Here is a 23,235-nt window from a genome sequence, read left to right on the forward strand (position 1 = left end):
TACTGTGTTGAAAAACATCTTCAAAATGCCACAATGTCAATGTACCAAAGTGTCCTGCTAGGACAGTTTTTCAAGCGCCATATAACCATTCTTGGATGTACCAAGAGTGCATCCTGACATCAGGTCAAGAAATTTACGGACTTACACCTTAAAGCAGTGTGCTGTACCAATTATACTTGCCATACAGGCATGCAACCCTTAATCTCGGACACATACACCACTGTAAAATTGGCAATGATCCTTTACCTTTCCTCAGTGTATTACAGGTTTAAAGGTAATACAGAAACTGGACAGATTTTAACATGGTTAAATAGTGGGCACAGAAATGGGCATAGAGCCTACGTCAGTACCAGCAAGACATGTGAGAATGCTATTGTGGCTCTAAAAAGATGCTGTGGGTCGTGCTGTTATTTTATAGTGATAAAATTCAATCAGAGCAGCAACGTTTTTATGTTGTCTTGATTTAACCTTTAAGGGTGAAACATATCCCTCATAAAACTAAGATAAAATCACCCTGGATGGTTCCTTTAGAAACACTATGGTCAAAATCTTCAAATAAATGCACGTGACAAATGCAAAAGGACTCTCTGCGTGTCATTTGCAAATGCGCATTAAACGAGTATGTTCATGAATTGTAAACACGCATTAAGACGTGTATTACTTGACACAACTGTTCCAGATTCACAGCAGCAATGCCATTCTCAAACCAGGGGGCGTGGGTGTGAGAATGTATCAGGGTTCTTCTTAAGCATGTTTGTACACAGATACATATATAACTAAACACAACAACTGGCATCTTATTTTTATAACTATAATGTAATGGTTTAGTCATGTAAATGCGTATTGAATGCGTATTGAATGTTGAACATTGAATGACTGAATGATTTGGACAGTAGATCACCACAGGGTTATAATGGTAACAGATTTTAACTCATGTCCTGCTCGACACATTCTTCCTCAAAATAAACATGTCCGCCATCTTTTTCTTGTAAGATCATAAAAATTTGATGAAGGGCTAGGTGCATGAAAAATTCAATGTGCATTCTTCTCTGCTATTTCTCTCCTTTCCACGGTGGTACGATAATGCCACTGTTAAACAGTTTTAGATTTCTCAGTACAATAAATTGTTCACTTGCTAATTTTATGTAATCAACAAGTGGTGACGTTGATTAATTCATTTATTTGTATTGCAAATCTGAAATTAGCTACAGTCAAAACCATGCCCATGTTATAGAAGTAAGTTGGCATAATTGTTTAAAATAAATGTAAAAGCGCTCTCTACTATTAATTTATAAATACCATCCATATATATACGTGTAGGGAAATTCTCTTTCACAGTTTATAATTAGGTTTAAGCCTGACTGACTATAGTTGCAATTTGTAATTTGACCTTTTCATACAATTACATGAAAATAACTATAAAACAAATTAAAGCAAATAGAAAATCTGCTACATTTTTTTTTTTTTTTTTTTTTTTTTTTACAAAATCTCTGTACAGAACACTGAGTTAATAATTTTTAAGTTTTCAAATTTGAGAAGAGCAATTTGACAGGAGAGTGGCCACTGACCTGATTGCAGATGTTGATGTCCACCCCAGTTTTAAGATAATCGAGGGCCTTTTCCAAGTTCCCTGCCCGGGCAGCTCTCAAGTAACTGGCATTGCTGTCAGACTGTGAAAACACGAAACAAAAAACACAGTTACTCATTCCTGTCAAACAGATCTTTTGTTTATTTTGTATTGACGATCATAAGTCCACTGATCCTGTTGTCTCAGAATTCAGAGACAACTTCCAAGCAAACAGCGAATAAAATATATTGTGGGTTGATTGTGGAGTAGCCAGAAATTGGGTAACTGGTATTCTGGATGACACCGTAAAAAGCCATTAGTCACATACACCAGGATGAAAACACGCTCGCTCAAATGGGAGATATTATAGTTTAATGAACAAGGTAATGATGTTTATATTGCACAGATTATGATAGGGTGAAGTCTCAAATTATATATATATATATATATAGATCAATAAATGTAATAGTGTATACTTGATATACATTATCTGAGACTTCACTCTGTGAGAATTGTCATATTAGTTCACATCATCATCTTTAGCTTTTTATGGTTTAGCTTCGACCCTCTTTGGGTTAACAGCTGCAAAAACAAACTGGAATAACAATGTAGTGCAGCTCCCCTCCCCCTCTCATTCGCTGCTGATAAGAGAAATACTCAGGAGCAATAGATACTCCTACACCACCTACAGCAGGAAGCCCATTACCAGCGTGCAACTGGATGAGATCAGGGACGTGCTGCATTTTGTTCCGCTTCATTGTTTTTACCGATAAACACAAAAGGGCAAACCAATGCAGGGAGTCGCATGTGCTCAGCATTATTTACTCTGCTTTACCCTCTCAAGAACACATACACAAATATATTGCACAGACACTCACAGGAATAATCCCTTTTATATTTCTGTTTTACTTTGTTTTACTTTGGTTATTATCAATATCTGTATTATTGATATAGGTTGACAGATGGATAGATAGATACAGTGGCGTAGCTTGAAGTGTTTCCAGGCAAGGCAAAGAGATTAAATATTCAAAGAATTAACTGATTTCAGTGATCAACTTCGAGATGAACATTGTTTTGGGTTGTGTAGGAATTTCAGGGCTGGGAGACTCTGCACAAAGGTGCACAACAAGCCCAGTATGATGAATCGCATGATGCTAGAATATAGAAATCCTATACTGAAGTGTTTTCAATAATGTCAATTGGTATTTTTTTAATTTTAACTCCAAAATGAAAGATAATCTAAAGACACAAATAAAGCCCATAAATACATAATAAGGCATCATGTACTTGGAATTGGTTTCCTGAAACCCTGGGGACCGAATTTGCTGGCACATAGTGATCAAATATCTGTGCTAAATCTTCACCACTTTTTGAGTAATTCCTATGAATAAACTATCCAGCCAGATTAGTTTGATGTGCAGTTGCCAGTGTGCTTTGCTAGGCTTGCGCCAGCGTTGGTTGGCTGGCTGGCGAAGTAGTAATCATATTTATATAGGCATCATATTAAAGGCATGCCCGGAAAATAGTTTCACAATAGTTTAACAGTCTGTAACATGTTATCTACCAATAATCCAGTACTGACCGCACTCATCAGAGCCAAATAAAACTGAAAATCAGCACCAACCAAAACAGTAATACCCAAGTATTTTTACGTTTCCAACCCCCATTAGCTATGCCACGAGAAGGTTAGAAGTATGGGTGTATATTCCACAAAGCAACAGACAGAAGACTGAAAAACACCTTTTGTGTCTCTGTCGTTTTTAATGAGGGAATTCTGCTGCATTAGAGGGCTAGGTTTGGTCTATATTTAGCACCGTACCAAGACACTTACTGTAAACTGACTGTCTAATTGAGCTACTGTCTGTTCCAGGAACAATACTGTTTCTGGAAAGCTAATATAAAAGTGAAAATCAACAAACAGATCTGAGCGTAATAAATCAGGAATGTGTCTTGATTCGGGGTCTAGGGGTGAATCAGTCCCTCTCTGTGGAGTGACTGTGCAGGACGGCTACACACACCGCGTTTGTAACTGTCTGTCTTCTACCATATTCCTCTGCTGGATTTCAATGAATACACAGTTTAGTTTCCCTTCAGTATGATTTTCTGCAGTTGCCTGATACAATACAATATTGGTATTGGGGACTAATGCAGTGAAACTTTCTTCCTTCACTGGGTAACCTTTCGTTTCCTCTAAAGGGGTTGGCATGTTGGCGCAAATCCAGTGTTGGCAAGATAATTCATAAAGCAATTTCATTATCAAGACTGCACCATCAAATGAGTAACCTTGCTCACTTCAGCACCTTTCGGATGAATTACGATTCCAATATCCTGGGAATTTACAGTCATTTTCGTTTCCAAGAACATTTTTCTGTCCAAACTCTAGTATATGAATAAAATCGGAAAAACCAGAGCATGCACACTCATTTGACTGTATTCACACAACACTGTTTATATGTATTAGAGCACAGCCATGAATAAAGTATAGCACACCTCATATAGCAACCATTTAACTTTTCTTTAGAGAATGTATAATGGATATGTTTTTGTGTGGAGCCGTGTAGGGTCTGCAGGAATAGATACCACTAGAAATAGCCTATGTAATTATTAGCAAAAACAACAATGCAAAAAATCTCTCTGTTCCCCCAGAATGAGAAATATACATGGAAGCACGCACATGTGCACACGCTTGGATGCACACACAATCCCACACCAAATAACAGCTGTTTGGGGTTATGTAATGGCAAACAACCCCCGGAGAGCTTTCCTGGCTCCTCGTGTAGCCTGTCAGGGACTCGATGTGCGTCTGTTCTGCTGAATGTAAAGTTTCGGGGTGTTGAATGCCAGGATATGGAAAATGAATTCCACTATGTACTTTCACAGTAGAGCTTCCTCATATTGCTAGAAGAGCGCTCTACCTTTGAGCAGGGCAGTCCATTCCCCGGTGACTCTGTTTAATCCATTATGTGGGTTTGGTGTTAATTGTGTTATTGTTTCTCTACATATATAACTTAAATGTATCCTAATGGAAACATCCTGCTTGTAAATATAGATTATAAATGCATCCATTAGATGATGATGATGATAATAATAATAATAATAATAATAATAATAATAATTAATACATGAACAACAAGAAGTGCAATATTAGGAAAAGCATTACATTAGAATTAAAAATTTAAGACAAAACGATATGCATGGCAAACCTGTTTAATAATTCACCTCTAATACAAGAATGAGAAGACTTAGTTCAAAAGATGACCATAAAGAAATATTAAACGTGGATTAAAGAAGACTGCTTTGAAAGAAATTATAGATTAAAAAGTTCAGACAAATTGGTTATGGAAAGCTCCGGATTTTGCCCAGAAGCATAAGATTAATGGACATTTTACCTGAATATGAAAGACTGGAAATTGGATGTCTTAATCTCCAGACCTCGGCTAATTAAGGAAGACGAACTTGATGTATTTGTTTCATTGTTCAATATCTGGGATTAGATATTCAATTAAAGGGAGAGTGACAGAATCAGACGGTTCCTCAGCGATCATTTACAAATTTTCCTATGGGGAGGGAATGCTTTCTAAAAAAAATAAGATCTAGAAAGATAGAAACAGGCAGAAATGAAGGCTATCATATACAAAATCAATACAGAAATCATTAAAATGGTGCATCATCTCTCAACGATTTTCAAACAGATATCCTTCAAAGAAAAAATAGTGAAAATAATTTTGATATATCACTGGCCTTAGATACGACCTTTGAAACATAACACCCCTGTGTAAAAAAAAAAAAAATGAATAAACCAGGAGACCGTAAAGCATCTGTCGCATAAGACAAGCCAAGCCCTCACTGAAGACGCCCATACAGAGACCAGGCTGTGCACTACAGTCTAGCCATGCAGCGCGCCCTGCCGTCTCTCAGTCCAGGGAGGGAGATACATGTGGGGGGGGCGCTGGCTGCTGCAGTGTCTGCGCTGAGGAACAGGCGGGTCAGAAAATGCCCAGGGAGGCAGCGCACTAACCGCCTCCATCTAGAAATCGCATCACATGCTTGCTCTCTCTGGGGAACGGCACTTCGAACTGATTTAACCTGCATCGAGACAGCGGCTACTTTATATGCGTTTCACTGCATTCATGTACAACTGTTTGGCAGTGGCAGGGAAACAGGTGAAACTGCCTTGAAACACAAACATACACACACACACAAAAATATTGCTTTTATGTCCCGCATCCTCCCATCCAAATGACAACAGTAGAGAAAAATAAAAAGCGATGGTTACAAAGCAAACCACAAATAAGGGTAGTATGACCAGTGGATTATTATTAAAACATTATCCAAATTATGATATTATCAAAAGATGATAAAACTGTATTGCCTTTAAAAGCAAATCAATTGAACAGGAAGCCGTTATCTGATGTGAAACTGGACTTATGACCAACACTTTTCCCGTGAAATGAGCCATCGTGTCACTAGAAAAATATTCTTTGTATTAAGCCGTTTCCCTTTACATATCCTGTAATTATCTCAGCTGGTAAAAAGTCACCAGTGTGCAGTGGCATTACAGGCAGTCATCACCAGATTAGTATCTATTGCTGCTTTGTTCAAATCTAGAGACCAGCAGCTATTTTATTGTCATACTTATCTCCACAGACTATCAGCATCATACCAGAAACGCTGCCAGGAGACAGAAGCTTACCGCTCCAGAGAAACGGAGCTCAATACTGGCAACAATGCCAGTAAAGCCAGCGACAAAAAGCCATGTAAACAAGTTCGGAGTCACAGTGAAAATATTCCAGCTTTTTCCAAAGGTGTAAACAGATACTGTAATATGTCATGTGTATGTACTCTCAAGTAAATTGAAATGAAATAGTAAATGAATATTAATTTATACATAGGAAATCTACCCATCTGCTTGAAGAGAAACTTATTTCACCAATATGCAGCAATGATACAGAAACTGGAAATGACACAAAGACGCACAGAAAAATGCATGCTTGGAATAACAAGAGATAGAAAAACAAAAAAACTGAGAACAAACAAAATTATTTGACATCATTGAAATAGAGAACAATGATGGGCTGGACACATTGCAAGTAGAACAGAACAAAGATGGACAAAAGAAGCAACCATTTAAGTAGGTGAAAATAGACCTAGAAAAAGATGGGAAAATTAAATAAGTGGTGGTGTGACCTGGAAAAGAGACGCTGTACATCAAAACAAGTGGAAATATCTTGGGGAAGGCCTTCATGCAGCAGTGAATCAATATCTTTACTATGATGATCATGGGAACCTCTTGAAACAAGTGACTCATGTTTCACCTGACCTTTAACCTTGAGACATGTATATGTTTGTGTGTTGAAACTGAAATGCAGGATTTGCTCAGCATTCCCTGTCCTAAGCTCTGGAGTTAAGTCCTCAGTGTGCAAAACATGCAATGATGCTGCTAGTTTCCCTTCAAACACCCACAAGTCATATTTTGGCCAAAATTGCAAAAAGTGGCAATTCTGTGAAAGACGCAACATTGTCCTTTAACCCTGTCAAGGTTTTTCTCGTCTCTTCCAAGCAAATCGTTCATTTTCACAGGTAAATTTTTATACTTCCATTACAGTGAGCAAAGGTAGTGTGCTAACTTTTCACCTCACGGATGAAGATGAACACATACACTTTGCACCTTGACTTCGGACGACGTGCCTGTATATAGCTGTAATGGTTTTGTGTGCATGGAGCATTGAAACGTGTAAATATCCACACAGGAATCTCTACAGCTCCAACATTTTGTTTTCCTTTCCAAGCTACTTACTCAACCTCCACCGTACTGACACTGGCTATGGAAGAATGAACACCCTGGTGACTCCAGCACGGTTCATTGCTTCAGTTTATCTATGCAAAGGTAAGGAACGTCCTTCTGAAGTGTGTGGCGAACCCATTGGGAAATGGTGTTGACTGACACTGGCATCACACGTCTACTCTATAGGACCTTCAGTATGGGAGAGCTGGAGATAACATTTCACACAGCACAGATCCTAGCCTTGTTATCAACAAGCATTTCACTCAGCTAGCTTTGGAGTGTCAGTGGAAGAAATGACAATGCCCTTAATAGACCATACTCTACAAGGATCTGAAGCTCTACAGTAACTACAGGCTCAAACAGTCTTCCTGATTCTTCCCTTTCTCGGGGTGCATTCAGGTCACTCATACTCCATGCAAGCGAAAGGACCTTTACCCTTACAGAGCCAGGTAAGCCTTATTAATCACCAATTTAAACAGCACAAACAACATTTCTCAGTTGGACATATGCACCCTTGCTAACGCTAAAGTTATGAATTGTGAACCTGCATTACTCAAATCAGTTTAATACCTACAAGAATAAATAAGAAAATAATATTATTAATATGAGTGAAAAGCCAATACACTATGAAAAACAAAACATTTCAGCAAGCAGTAAGGCGGGCACTTTTGTTCTCCTCATGGGGCCTCACATGCAGTTCTAGATGTGATTCGGGCAGTTCTAAATTCAAATATGCGTAGTTCTGGAATTGAAATACTATTCGTACTCTAGAACATAAAATAGTACTTAAATGAATAAAACAGCACAGATACGCTCCACAGGACACCCAGGTCACACGGGCCAATTCCCTCACACGTTTCGTTCAGTTGGGCAGTTTTTCTTACAAGAAACCCTGGAGCCTGGTAGGCCTTCACCATAATAGCTTGAACAAAATAAGACTGCAGATCTGAGCCCACTGTTTGTAGAAGGTTACCAGGCACCACAGATAACAAGTTAAGATGAAAGTCAGTACTGTACTGTTTCACCTGCTTCTGAAAGGAATATTTAAATACATAATTTAAATGTCGACACCTTAATGACAAATCGAGGGTAAATAGTGGGATATCAAGGCACAGACCTGACTATTTTCTCATTGGCTTTTTACAACATAAGCATTATTTTCATAACAGCATTATTTTCATTTGGTTCCAAGGTGACTGTTTGTACAGAGTAACTCCTAATTTGCACATATTACACGTTTCCTGCCATGTTCGATCATTTACCCTGTTACTTTCCCCCATTTACTTTTAGCACAAAGCGAAACACTGCACTGAAGACACTTTTGAATGTGTAGCAAAATAGCATAGAGGCAGGTGGAATCTGTGTAAATCCATGAAGAAAATATAAAAAAAATCTAAAAACAAAATAGTAATTCATTACGGAAAACATATCTAATTAGGTTACATTTAAGAGTAGAAACATTCACATGATATTTGAATCTGCCTGTGCAATTAAGCCAAGGTTGATGGTTTTTCAAGGTCAGAAGCTCTTCTATAAAGCTATATAGCTGTGCAGATATCTTGACTGGGGGAATATTTTATATTTCACACTCCACTGCCCTCAAATCTGTCCACCACACCCTCCTGTATATCACCCTTAAAATCTCCCCCGGGACAGCAACCTCCTCATCCACTGAAGGTCCTTGAGACACAATAATGTGTGCCAGCGATATAGTAGGAAACAAGTAGAACAAAGCCTTTGAGCTTCCTCCCATTCTCCCAGTGAACTGCAGCATTGCTCAGCCTTTGCCACAAAACATCCAAGGTCAGGTGGCTTACAAATATGGTAAACAATTAATGAATTTCTTCCATTCCTAAAGCAGCACACACTCCTGAAGAAATCCTAACCTTTTGGGGTTTTGTGTGAGAGCTTTTAGACCCATGCAATGTCACTGAAGCGACCCTTGTACAATGCAGCTATATTACCCCCCTATGCCGTCAACAATATGCGGAGCAAAAAGATTCTTTACATCCCTCTCAATTACTTCCACCTTGTAATACTTCAAACAATCCTAAAGCACCAAGTATATGGTGCCATTAAGTCAATTAAAAGAAACTGCTGCTCCAAAGGAAAGGTTTTTAAAGAAGCACTTACTGGTGCTGGGAACTCTGCTCCCTCCTCCACTGCCATTTTTCCCGCAGTTAAGAGTGAAACCCGAGTATTCGATTAGATGCCACTGGGATTAGGAAACGCACGGTGACATTATGCCACTGCTAAAAATACCTGCTCAGAAGAAATGTAAATAAGTGTTCCGGCATGAATCTGTGCTCTTAAGAAATAACCAGAGGACCCGGCCAGCTACACCGAAATAAAACAACGCGATCTAATGTCAACAAGGACTGACAATATGAGCAGAGCCCCGCAGACCTCAGAGCAGCACCCGGCAGTGGATCGCGCCCTGACTTACCATATTAGTAGCCTCTAGTCACCGAGAGTGTATGTAATCATGATATGTAGGAAACCAAAATAGCAGCAGAATCAGAAGCTGTGCTGGGGCTGCGCTGGCCGGCCTGCCTGGAATCTGTCCTGTGCCAGGCTTATTGTCATCCTGCTTATCAGCTCTTTCCCCCACAAAGCAGCCCCCAGCCAGCGGGCTCTTTCAGGCAGCCGCCACCATTAAGAGCAAATCAGCCATGCCGCTGGAGTGCCGCACAAAGTAAACTGCCCCAGCTTAGGAGGATTTGGTTGCATTTCCCCTGGTATAAACAGCACTGTGTGTCTCTGGGTCTGGAGCCAATGCCGTAATGTTGGCTAGCTTGCCTCTTCAAGCTTTTCCCCTGATTGCATAAATAACATCCATCTCTGTGGCAAGCTTGATTATTTAATGCACTACAAAATAGAAATAATTGCCAGAGACTTTTGAAAGTATTGTCGTGTGACGTTTCCGTTCTGACAGAGGCGGGTAGTTTAGTTCATCCAAACCCAACCAGGTCGGGTATTCTAGTGCTGGTATGGAGTTATGGTATGTTAGTGAAATATTCCCTTTCAAAGAATACCTGTTAAAAAATAATACGAGAGCTTTTCTACTAGCCAGGTACCTTAATTGCTCTTTGTTCAATTAGTGTAGTTTAGATGCATAAGATTGTGAAAACACTCTTGCCCCCCGGGGGTGGGGTTGCTGGTGTTTTCAAAGAGAAATTGCTGATGGCTTGTGAGAGGAGGACACCAATCGTGTAGATAATTAGCGGAAATAATCTGAAACAAATATGGTCTGCACTGACGGTCTCTAAAAACCAAACAGAGGCAGGAAGGGAAATGTGATCGAGAACGAAGCCAAATGTACCAGAGTAACATCGCTCATCCGCCAAAAAAATGCTTTTGCAAATGAAATAATGGGGAATATGTTTTATTTTTTACTTTTGTATTTATTCATCTTCTCAAATTGTAAATAGGGCCTTAAAAAAGGGAGCCATCTTTTCCAAAAAGAAGCCTGTCAATGTTTCTGTAAGATACTCACACGGACAGCACACTGACCCAGCCACACTTGTAAAGATTTTTCATCTGCAGCTGACAAATAAAAAAACAAGTGTCCTTTAAAAAAGTACCACCACTCCTCTTGATTGTCCAGACCTTAGATGCCCGCCTACATTACAAATCACATAGAAAATGCCCAATGACAGCTGTGCTATACTTAATTAAACTTCATGATTAACTTCACCTCATTAGTCTTCATACACTGTCATACTCAACACAAACACACTAACAGAAATCTTTAATTCTGTATTTTATTACATTCAGGAGTGCTACACCTGGGGGAGGCATTTTTGACTATAGATAAACAAAGAAACCACCATACGAAGGTGACATGTTATGAGTCTTTCTTGGCACTCACACCTAAGTGTATTTTCTCTACAACAGTGAGTAAAATATATGGAACTGCAATCATAGACGACTGCTTACACAGCTGACATACAGTGGAGATTATAAAAACGAACACACAAACAAACAAAGAAACAGAAACACAATACCCAACAAAGAACGAGCCACTCTCAAAGGTTCAGCGACTGTCTATGTCAGTGTTCAAGAGAAATCGGATGTAATAAAAATAAATCTGAAACAACAAAACCAGCCAGCTTGCCCTATTTTTGGATTCTGGCTTAGAAAATGTCTGCCTCTGAAACAGACCGGATCACCTAAGATGCTGCCGAACACGTGAGTGCTCGATTCGTAGCTTTATGATGCCCTCTCAGAGGTGTACTGTATCCATAGTAATGGAAAACTAACAGCTACCGAGACTTTCAATTTGAAGAGGGGTTTGAAATGGGACTGTGGACTGATTCACCGTCCATACAGTTGCCGAACAAAGAATCTAGGACCGCCTAGCATCAACCTCACTTTGGTACTTGTAGACCACCGAGAAGCTAGTGGTTTGTGGTCCAAAATTAAATACTTTTTTTGGAGGCGGAGGGGAGGATCATTGCTTGACTGAGTAACCAATGAATTACTTGAGACAAAAAGCAGGGGGTGATTTATTGAATCTCTGGCTACATGATTGTATACCTACTCCAAACAAACGATCTAATTGATTCACAATGAATTCACAATCTGTTCTCTCTGGTATCGACGGAAAGGGTTTCTTATGAAGATTATTGTTCTTTGAATGATTTCACTAAGCTAATAACAGCATCCAATAAAAACATATATATTTATAGATGGTTTTAATTTTAGCCTGTCCCACTTTAATGAGTAAGTGTGTGATTTCGTGACAGATTTATTTTTTCTCTGCTCCAGATTTAAAGCCTGTCAGGAGACTTACGATAATATAAATAATAATAAAAGAAAAAATAAGTGCTTAATATTTCATATTCTTGTAAGAACTCCTTGATTTATTTTTTTAAGATAAAACCACACCATCGAATTCAGTACTGTATAATGTCCTGACAGCAGTACTTTTTTCATGCCATGTTGTTTGTTAATAACAGGTTTTAGTGTTGCAGAAGAGTACAATATATATATATTAGTATAAGTAACTTTTTCAGAATCACAGTATCCTATTGGTTCATCTAATTAACAATGCCTTGCAAATACACACCGGAACCCAAGAGATTCATAATTGGAAAATAAACAATAATGCACTTTATGGTTTTCATGCGAGGATTGTGGTGTCTCACTCTCTTCCCTCTGTGATGGCTGCTATTAAGAAGCTTTGGCCAAACGCTTGTTTCCAGCTCTTAGTTGTTCAGCCTCTCCGTTCAATCAGGACAACATTTCAAGACCAGGAAAATACGATACATTTGACAAGGCTAGATCAATACTAAAAAGAAGATGCGTAAAAAAGACTGAAACAACTGAAAGAGAGGCGGGATCCTTCCAGAAAGACCAGTGGAAAAGAATAAAAGGATTACGGTTACCACCACAATGCCAAATCACATTGACCCGACACCCCCACCTATGACCTGTATTTCCGACTATCCCACGACTTTCCAGGTTTTGACACCATCTGCTGAGAAGGTGGCTGTGCGTTGGTGTCGTCCCCTTAAATGAAGGACAAATCCCTGCGGTGCATAACAATGAGCAAATTGCGTGGCTGCAGTGCGTGGTGTCTATATTTTGCCCTCACTGGTTAGTGATATATGCAGCCCTAAGGAGTACAGCTGGGAATATTGATTTTAATTTATGCTTGAAAGCTAATGAAAGTGGAATAGATTAGTTGATTGATGTAATGAATCTCTACCCTTCTGCTGGGCCAATCAGAGGGGGCAGCCAAAGTCAAAATGTAATTCAGAGGTGCGGCAGAGTCACTCCAATCTGTCCAGCAGATAATCTGAGCTGATAACAGCCTCCTCTTACACTTAATAATAATACTAATAATAATAATAATAGAAGAAGAAGAAGAAGCAGAAAGGATTCAATATATAAACAAATCCTTTTAAGGTCATGTCTAAGACTGCCGCTTTACAGTTGGGAAGCAGAAATATTATTTACTCTGCTATTTGTTATTTATGTCCATGTGGCTTCCTAAAAGCACAAGCCAGGGTAAGCCAGAGACAAAACAAACGATATCAAACCAGTTTTAAGATTGCTATGCTGCCAAAACCTATTTGAGTTCTTCTTGTATCAAGAAATAGTCTTGGATCCCAGTCTGTACACTTCTACAACAGATTGCACAGTGTACGTTCAACCTGCACATTCAACATGGTTTCTTCCAATGTTGTTTTCGACATGGCTGTCTGTGAGAAATCTGCAAACACATGTGGGTGTACTCGTGTGACCCATCTCCACTGTATGTGAAAAATAGCTTCAGGTCAATTGCTATTCCCTTCTCTATTTTGTTTTTGCAGTGGGCTGTCATCAGTATTAAAAACCCCCACTACCGTTTAGATTAGTGCTTCTGCCGTACTGCAACCAAGTTAAATTTCTGCTGGCATTTTAATGTATGTTATTGTGCTTTAAACAATCCCCTGAAGAAAAAATGAAAGATAAGTTAAGGGAAATTAAATTATCTTATATTCTGTTTGCTTTTGCATTACTCGTAACCTACACTATACATTTAACGCGTCATATTTTCAACTAAGCAAACACTTCTGGTGAGAAATTCCCAGGTTGGTCCCCCTGCAAGGCCCAAGTTTATGACTCTTGCTTCATTAATTCAGCAAATCAATAGTTTGGGTGTGTGGAGACCCTGTCATGACCTACCCTGTCATCTGCTCTCCACAGGTGCGGTCTGCATATGGGTTAATGCTGGCATAACTGCAGGGGCCCCTGTTCTTGGGCAGGCCTTGTTTGTTATTACTCAAAGACATGATATGGTACACAAGACACATGCTCACGATTTGCATTTTGTTTTTGAAAAAGACAGTTACAAGAAAAAGTTGTTTCACTTGAGTGACCCGGTCTCAATGTCACCTTGAGACGCCTTTGCATTTTTTACAATTTATCGTTCCAACTGGAATAGGTCAGCTAGCTTCCCCCGAGATACAAACTGTGTTCAACCTGCTGCAGATCCAGAGAGGGACATATTAGTTGGAGGTCCTTTTGGCTAATCTGCTTAAATGTATGTCTTGGGCTTTCACTGTGATCACCACCTGCCACTTCCCTTGCCCTCTAAACCCCAGCTGGGAAAAAAACAGGTTCTTTAAACATGATCATTTGAAGAGCAGTGCGTTTCCGTTGGTAATGATCACATGGTTGCGCACATTCGATCTCCCTGGTTGTGTCCTGGAATTTAAATACGTACCATGTGATCTGTCCTCCCCCCTAATGTGTGGATACATTTTTAGCTTTGTCAAAATGAATGAATTGTGCACAGACACCGCCTCAAAAGAACAAAGCAATTGCTTTGGTGTCGGCATAAATCCACACACAGCGCAGTGCAACTCCGGTGTCAGCAGCGCACGATCACTGCAGCTGTAAAGTAAAATGAAATCAATGGTCTTACATCAAGCCCTAGCGGAGAGCAATTATCACAACAATGCAACCCCACGGCTCGCCAGGTTAATAATGCAGGACTCGGTGTGAGCGGAGATCTGCTCAAACATGGCCGAGGAGAGCAACAGTATTCCAGTGGACAGCCTTTACAGTTTCTGGAATAATAATAACATTGTTTCATGCTTACAGATGTTGCTGCTTCATGTATTACTCACATGCTCTGCTAATCACTGAGCAGTGCCCTTTTGCATTGTCCATTGCATCTTTTCACTTAGGCTCAGTTTCCACAAACGTCTTGGTTAAAGCTGTGGTGAAGCAGAAGGGAATCGCAAGGAATTAGTCTGTGATATTTGATCATTTCCATTGGTTCAGACGGCTGTGCGTTCTTCTGTCTCATCCAGACGATCTGATTAAGATACCACAGGAATCCCTGGCTCTAGAAACATGCAAGCATGTTAATGATGTTTAATTCTAGAAACGACTTTACTGATATCTATAGTGTCTGAGTAGATAATAATGATATGTTTTAAAATGTTGTTAAGGAGATTTACACCAAATTAGCCTACCAGATGAAGACACACATGGGTCAAAACTCTTCCTTCAAAATGGATAATGGATAAAAAAAACTATAATAATTCTACTTCTTTCAGTATTATAATATTATAGGGAAAGTGGACCATATGCTACTACATCTAATTAACAAAGGAGTATTTGGCATTTCAGGTATTTGACTTCCCTTGCATATGCTATCATATTTAAGCCCAAAAGTGTTGTGCATTGCAGATGTACCCCAGTACGACAGCTGATGTCCACCTCGTGTGTGATGAAAGTGCACCTGGACTGGCTCTGCAACTGACATATCTCCCTACCCTGCATGCTCCGTTACTGCAATCCTGTGTGCCTGTGATGGTGAGTGCCAGAGCTAGTCAGGCGGAGGAAACGGGGTCTCTACTGACTAACACGGCCGAGGGACTCCCCATGGAGCGCAGGGCTCACTGTGTGATCAGGGGCACGGTGTGATGGGGGGGTTCAAATCCCAACTCAGATGAGACCCAGAAGGGCTTTTACACTGCCTCACAGAATAGCACAGTGAAAGGAGAAATGCTACACAACTTCCACTGCCAATCCTCCCACAGTAGATCTACAAAATACATTATATAGGAAACACAAATTGCAAAGACAGCACCTTGCTCATATACTGCACAGTCATTACTGTATGCATACAGATTTTGAGCTTGCTGTGGCTCATATCATTATGTTCGCAAAGGAAAATAGCTAGTGTTATATCCCCAGGACACAGTATGCTAACCAACCACCCTGAGTGGATTAAAGAGGAAAAAAGATAAAAAAAAAAAAAAAAAAAACATAACAAGATAATACATAAGGATACACAGACAATGAGAAAATTCAAGGCATCTGCTCTTGCAGTTGCTAGCAGCTTATTCTTGTGAGAACGTGAACTTCATGGATGAAAATAAATCAGCCACTGCACAGAAATGTGTAGGGTTTGTACGGCGCACGGCTGCGTTGTGAGCTACAGGACCATTAATGAGATTTCCTGCACTCCAAGAGGCTGACAATAATGACAGCAACAACACACGATGGCTGCATGTTTGCGTTGCAGGAAAATTATGCTGTTTTGATTACAAGGATTTATCTTAGATGATAGCATTCGCCTCTCTGATTAACTCTAATTCTTACTCAATTGCTCTTTGATGGAGCAACTTGATTCTCATAGCAGTAAGTTCCCAGACTAGGTTCCCAGCCACAGGCACACAGGATTTGCTCGCTCCGTGTTTGTGTGCTTGATGGATGTCCAGGTGCAGGCATGGCCAGGCTCCAGAAACTGCATCTGCTCCACAGTGTAGACTTCTCTGGAGCCCGGACTCGTACTACTCACTTTGACTGCAGCATAATCGCTTCCGACATTTAGGGGAAAAAGCCATGAATAACTGATGGCTGAGTATGTACACCTTTTTTACATTTAAATTCCCCGAACATTAAAACCATAGGAAAATACAACTAATACTGTAAGTGCACATTTTTTCATTATTATTATAATTATTATTATATGTTTCACAAGACTTTATCATTACATTGCTGAAGTATAGTTTAAGCATACATGTTCTCTAATTCACGTAATGACCCATTTACTTAATTACCATTTAAAGAGCATTGCTTTCAGGTATCAGCACCCAAGACAATATTCCTGTTTCGTTTTGGTTTGTTGGAAGATTTTGTCTAAACTTGTTTAATACATCTTTGAAGGCATTTGAAGGTTTAAGGTTAAGATTTGTTTCTTGTCTGAAAAGGTGGCTGATGACAGACAACATCTTGTTGTTTGTTCTCCAGACAGTGAAGCATGGGACGCTATAATGAGATCACCAATCACAAACTAATATCTTTATTGGAGGAATATTTAAAGCTTTTGTGCCTAAAACAAATCATTTTCTTCTTAACAACATCTTACTCTCACTGCAAATCAGACCTCCAAGCTCTTTAACTGCTTATGGGAGGGCAGCCGTTATATTGGATATGTACTGCAATCTTTCTATATTCAGAAGTACTTCCTTTTTACCATACTCTCAGTACAGAAGCATACAACACCCTCTACAGTTGCATATCCACACACCACACGACTCTAGTGCAATGAAAAGTTCTCCCAGCTGATTTCCTCATGACATCATACTCTGTACTGTCTTCCTGGTGTTGCTTTGATCAACTGTTTTAATTTGCTGCTGGGACTAAACAGACAAAAAAGGCCTGCATTTGAAATTAGACCTGTTCATTTCCATTACAACTCTTTAAAAATACTTTGGCAAATAACTTTTTTCGGCCTTTGAAATCAAATTAAGTGGAGAAACAGAAGTTAAAAAAAAAAACGTTTGACGGCCTTGTGGGACCTTTCTCCCACTCAAAAATAATTGTAAGGTAAGTAAACTGGATACCTAATGTGTGTGTGTGCACGTGGGGGTTGGGGATTAAGCAAAGGAATACTTTTAGAAATACACCATTTTTAAAAGAGGTGTCAAATGAATATATCTATCACATAACATGGCGTCATAATACCTTTCCTGAAATAAGAAAAGAAAAATGTGAAGACGCCGGATATAGGAATTGAGACCCTACAGTCCAACATTTCTTTACAGCTCTCAAGCTGCAGATAAGAAGCAAACTCAGTGATGCCAGCCCTTATTCAATTCTGCAAATGGAAAATAGCGTTCTGCAGCTCTATTTCCTCTAGCAATTACAGCAGAAATAGTGTGGCGCACAACCTACACAATAGAGATCAATCCCACTGCTCTCTGAAGTTCTTTTTTTAATAACAATCAATGGACATATTTAGTTTAATTGTGACACTTAGATTAAATAAAATATATTGACACATAGATGTATATATCCCCAGTTTGGTTTCACAATGTAATATTTATATTTATTTAAATAGGAAAACAAACTACAGCTACAGATCTCTTGTGTCTCTGCAAGGGGAGATATTGTCACCCTTATAATATGTGAAAAGCAAGAAATTACACCTAATCTAACAAACAAAATCCCTCTGCACACGATTGCTTAAGTTAAATCACCATTTTCAATTACACAGTCAAATTCATTTAATCCTTATCTCATAACGTTCTATAATGCCCTGACTGAGTTCCAGATTATTTGGATCAATAAAAAGGACAGGCAATTTATTAGGTGCAGCACAGCGTCAGGTTCCTCTAGATTCAGGAAAGACACTGACTAGACAAATGGACGACCATCTGTCCCTCTCCACCCCCAGAGTGACCCTTTGTTTCACAAAGACACCAGATTAATCTGCGTCATTTTTTAAGCTTTTTTAATTTTCTTGTCACCAGCAGAGATCTCCCCATGAAAGGAATCATCTGAAAACACGGGACTGATTGAAATCACAGAAGTAATCTGATCCGCCTCTGTTGATCTGGACTGTAAAACCAGCGATCAGTGCTACAATGCATTTCTTCATTGCTATTAAACATAACATGTGCAAAGCATCATGTTTACTTTCTCATATGTTCACTTCAAGCATATTTCTTTTAATAGAAAGCATATTAAATACTAATAAATGTGTAATAAACACAAGTTTGAGAAAGCTCACAGATGGACTTTTTCCGGTTCACCTCCTCCTTTACTTCTTGGCCAATGACTCCAAATTTCACAGTACACTAACCACAAGCCAAGGGCTGTTGTGCTGTGTGTCTCGCCTTCAGTTTTAAAATACAGATTTAATCCGAATGCTAAACAATAACAGATGGTAAAAATATGGGGAAACAGGTTCTTTGGAGACCATACATCATTGCATATCAGATTAAACAGGAAAAATGAATCTGTGATCATAATACGTAATACCGTTCAATAGGCTTTTGCTAATGTCAAACGCTTAGATTTCTTATCCCAAACCACCTTTCTTTAAAAGGCAGGATGGAAATGATAAAGCAGGCAAAGACTTTGTCATTTCCTAAGACACACAAAAAAGTAAACAGTTCAGACACTAATCTTAGTAATGGTATCTGACATATTTTCAAATCAACGTACAGATCTTTCACCCAAGCAAAAAAGCTAATAGGAGGACCAGGTGAACGTGTCTTAGCCTCAATCCGCCTGCAGCTTCAGCAAATGGCAGGAGGAGATGTGAGTAAGTTTTTCTTGTGCTTTTTTTAATCTCTGCAACTGGGTGGTCTTGGAGTCAAGATTTCTATGATATCACAAAGCAGCTAGAACAACGAGTGTCACAACTAATGTCTGTGGAAAAAATATGCAAGAGAACAGCTGCTGTATTATTATTTTGTATTATTGCCACTCTTTAATACCCATGTGCCAAGGAAATTCGGTTTCCACCACAAAAGAAGCAGTGTTGGCAAAGAGCTACACACTCCACCAAAAGACTCCACCCTAAATCGAACAAAGTACAAGCACACATATCATATTTTAATCATAGGATTCAAAAGACTTATTTAGACTGGATGTTACAGGCTTGTCTATTTCAGTGAACACACTCTTTTAAACTGAAGACTACACAGGTGTTGTGCAACAGAATGCTCCGCGGACTGTAGGGCTCTGAGCCTCACATGATGTCACTGTTTGCAGCTTCCACTGACCCTATTTTGCAAGTCAATCTTTTTCTCAAAGTTTTGCCGAAGCGGCCTAGACTCTGTCCCCCAGAGATGACAGTGCCAGTCTGGCTCTGTGAGGAGCTATAACGAGCCTTTAAGTCATTTGCAATGATCTTGAAATGTCCTTTGACTATGAACACCGATTACGCTCTTCAGTAGGTAAAGTGAACATAAACACTATTGCCTTTTCATGCAAATAAATTTAAAGCGCTATATTTTCTAGTTCCAAAGCTGCCAACAAAGATGGCAACACAAAGCGCACCTCAACAATAGCAAACCCTTTCTAGCCTATTCAATTAGAATTGAACAGAAATGCAGAAACAAAATAATAATTTCTACAAAGCGGAGACTGCTTTACTTCCATCTTGAAGCAAAAAACAAATAAACGGAACAAATATAAAAATAGATATTAAAATGGCAAAGAGAAGTGTTTGTGAAAACTAATTTTACTGTCAATAGTGTTGTAATATAGCTTAACAGGATTGATCACCCTGCACTGAATGTATTGTTAGCACTTCTATCATTTTACCGCAACTTCTCTGATGCCTGCCCCACCCCTGAGCGCATTAACAGTCTGCACTTGTTAGCTTATTTGTACTGGCTTGTGTGCTTATTGTACTTTGCACCGCTTGTATTTTCTGCACTTTGTAATGCTTTGGAAATGTTTCTTGTGAAAACTGTCGCCCCGGGTAAGGGCATCTGCCAAGAAATAAAAAATAATAATAATCCTGAGGGTTGCTGTTACCATTTATCCTGTCACTCTGAAACTGCCAAATTATAAAATCAAAATGTGAACATAAAAAATGGGATGGATCCTTTCTGTTTCTTGAGCACTGCCAGTTAGCTTGTAGAAACATTACATGAATGCATGGTAGACGCTGCAGTAAAATTAACATCACTTAGACACTATTCAATTCTGACAGGTTTGCCAGAGAAAGCAGTTATTTCTCATCTGAGATAATAAGCGGAGGAATACTATGGGCTCTTATGTATATATAGGTTAACAAGCCCATGACTACGATGTATTGGTGTCTGTGACCAAAGAGAGCCAGGGGCACGAGAGGAAGCCAGGGTTTGCATCCTCATTAGAAGACCAGTTCTCAGCACCAGTGCTCTGTAGATGGATGCTGAGCAGGAATGCTGCTGGCATTACAAATTCCTGATTTTTCCGCGCTGTTTTACATAATTATTATGGTGAGCTTGTACTATACAGTGTGAAATCAAAACTGTTATGCATTTCCAGCACACAGCAATCAAAAAAAGAGGTTAAATAGCCTTGTACCCTCATTCTCTTTACTCAGAATGTGTTTTATTGCCAGGAAGACATTCAAAACCTAATCAATATCGTGCTACGTATAAACCTGGTTTGTCTTGCCCAGTGAAAAACAAAGGTGAACCCAGGGGATGTTATTTTTAAGACATCCTCCATGCTGTCTGGTGTATCTCAAAATAAACGAAAGGAGGGAATCTCAAATTCATCCAAAAAAAGATTATACCCTCCCAGGAACAAAAACGTCTGGATATAATGGTCTTGATGAAGTGTACTTGGGAAAAGAATAAGTCTGCTTGCAAAACAGAAGACTCAATAGACCCTTATTTCTGCACTTAGCAGACAACATTTCAATGCCAGAATTATTGCTGCAAAAAGAAAATACTAAAACAAAAAGAACAAAACATAAAAACAAAGTACAAAATCTAGCTCTGAAATCAGCAAACACGCAAACCTGAACAGTTCCAATGAACTGAGGACCAGGCGATGCGCAAAACTCTCATATCCACACAATCCTCATTGGTTCACCTTGAAACATCTCCTACCGCAAGAACATGAAGAAAGGCCTGATAGTCTAAGCCTCATTCAGTAACCTAAATCCACTAGTCACGCGAAATATTAAAAGCAACTTTACTGAGGAGAAACGACAATCTCTGCAATTCTTTTCTTTTACATTTGACAATAAATACACACATCCCGCCTCTTCACTATCGCACCTGTGTCTGAGAGCCAGGAGGAATGAATACCAGCACACCTGACACAGGTCACAGCATCTTCTCACGTCCACCTGTAAGATGCTTACAACAGGAATGATCTTGCAGGATTACAGTGTTTACTATTTATTAGCCGTGGGGCAAAAGCAGTGTATCCATGCTTCTAAAATGAGATCAGCTCACTGATGTCTACAGAGCAATAGCCCGTTATTCATGCACACAAAACAGAAAGTATATGATAAAAGGTCTCAACGACGGGAAACTATAAAACAACCATCGGGGTGGGGTTGCAGCTAAGGAACTGACCAGCATGTCGAGAACCAGCGTCTATACCCAGAAGAGAGGCTGTAGTGATTTACCACACGATTAGCCCGAGAGCAGATTTCTGAACCCTTATATACCACATAATATACAAATTCAAATATGTAATATATCAATTCAATAAAAATGCAGTACAGACTATGGGAGAAATTGAAGTTACGGTTCCTTAAAAGAAAACCTCCAGAACATGTGCATTTATATCTATTTTACAGCCACTGGGAGCACAGATTCTCATTTCAGTTCTGCACTGCAAAAGCTCTGTCGCCAGTAAACGATAAAAGCCACTGCACCATGATTCTCATAAAAGCTCTGCATCTTATTAAACTTTCCAGCCGCTGCCCTCCCCCGACTCATGTGTGGAGTGTAAACTGCCATTATATACCAGCATCAGCCCCCAACACCAGTCCCACAGTTTCAATTCCCAGGTTCCTGCCCACAGCCTGGCGGAAATTAAAACTAATTGTCAAGGGCCTTACAGATATGTATATATATTTTTAAAATATAATTAAATAATCACACAGCACTAATTATCATAAGTACCCTGTTCCCTCAGATGTAATCATACACAAGTGGATCGGCTGTAGATATACTGCCTGCTGCTGCACTGCCAGGACTGTGCTTCGAATGGCTGTAGAAATTTGTTTTACCTTTGACAGGTGACATTAGTTTATCAGCAGTCAAGGACGTTTTGTCAAAACCGCAAGAATAAAAGGAAAATGGCAACTATAGCTGTCTTACCAAAACCACAAACAAATTGCATAGAGTAAGAACTATACATTTTAAAAAGCTGTTTTCACATACAAGAGGGATGATAGAAAACCTGAAGTAACACTTTGCATTCAAAAGACTTATGTAAACATTCAGTCTTACATGTTACTTGTACTGTTTCACCATTTTCATGACAGTTAAATGAATGATTTTGAAAGGTGGGGTAATTCCTTTTGATCTGCAACATAAACTGGGCACTTGAACAGAATTATGCAAACCCCCACACTCCACACAACTGTCACTTAGCCACTTGATGAGCCAATGTCATCACC

General features: G+C 39.3%; 1 protein-coding gene and 1 long non-coding RNA gene across 27 annotated transcripts in view; one reads left to right on the forward strand and one right to left on the reverse strand.

The window, feature by feature from the left end:
• Positions 1–23,235, reverse strand: part of ank3b (ankyrin 3b) — a 172,567-nt gene that overhangs the window by 68,810 nt on the left and 80,522 nt on the right. For 25 of the 26 annotated variants that reach the window (XM_066693735.1, XM_066693731.1, XM_066693726.1 and 22 more), the window contains exon 2: positions 1,569–1,670. In XM_066693735.1, coding sequence (XP_066549832.1) covers positions 1,569–1,670 — 102 coding nt within the window. Of the gene's footprint in view, positions 1–1,568; positions 1,671–9,485; positions 9,736–23,235 lie in introns of those variants that run through there. The other variant, XM_066693736.1, reaches the window with a different exon arrangement.
• LOC136716196 (uncharacterized) lies at positions 7,630–18,772 on the forward strand. The gene is made up of 3 exons (XR_010805132.1): positions 7,630–7,801; positions 15,543–15,668; positions 18,620–18,772. It is a non-coding gene; the product is annotated as an uncharacterized LOC136716196 (long non-coding RNA).

This window comes from Amia ocellicauda, chromosome 20 (genome assembly GCF_036373705.1).
Source record: "Amia ocellicauda isolate fAmiCal2 chromosome 20, fAmiCal2.hap1, whole genome shotgun sequence".
Classification (NCBI taxonomy): Eukaryota; Metazoa; Chordata; class Actinopteri; order Amiiformes; family Amiidae; genus Amia; species Amia ocellicauda.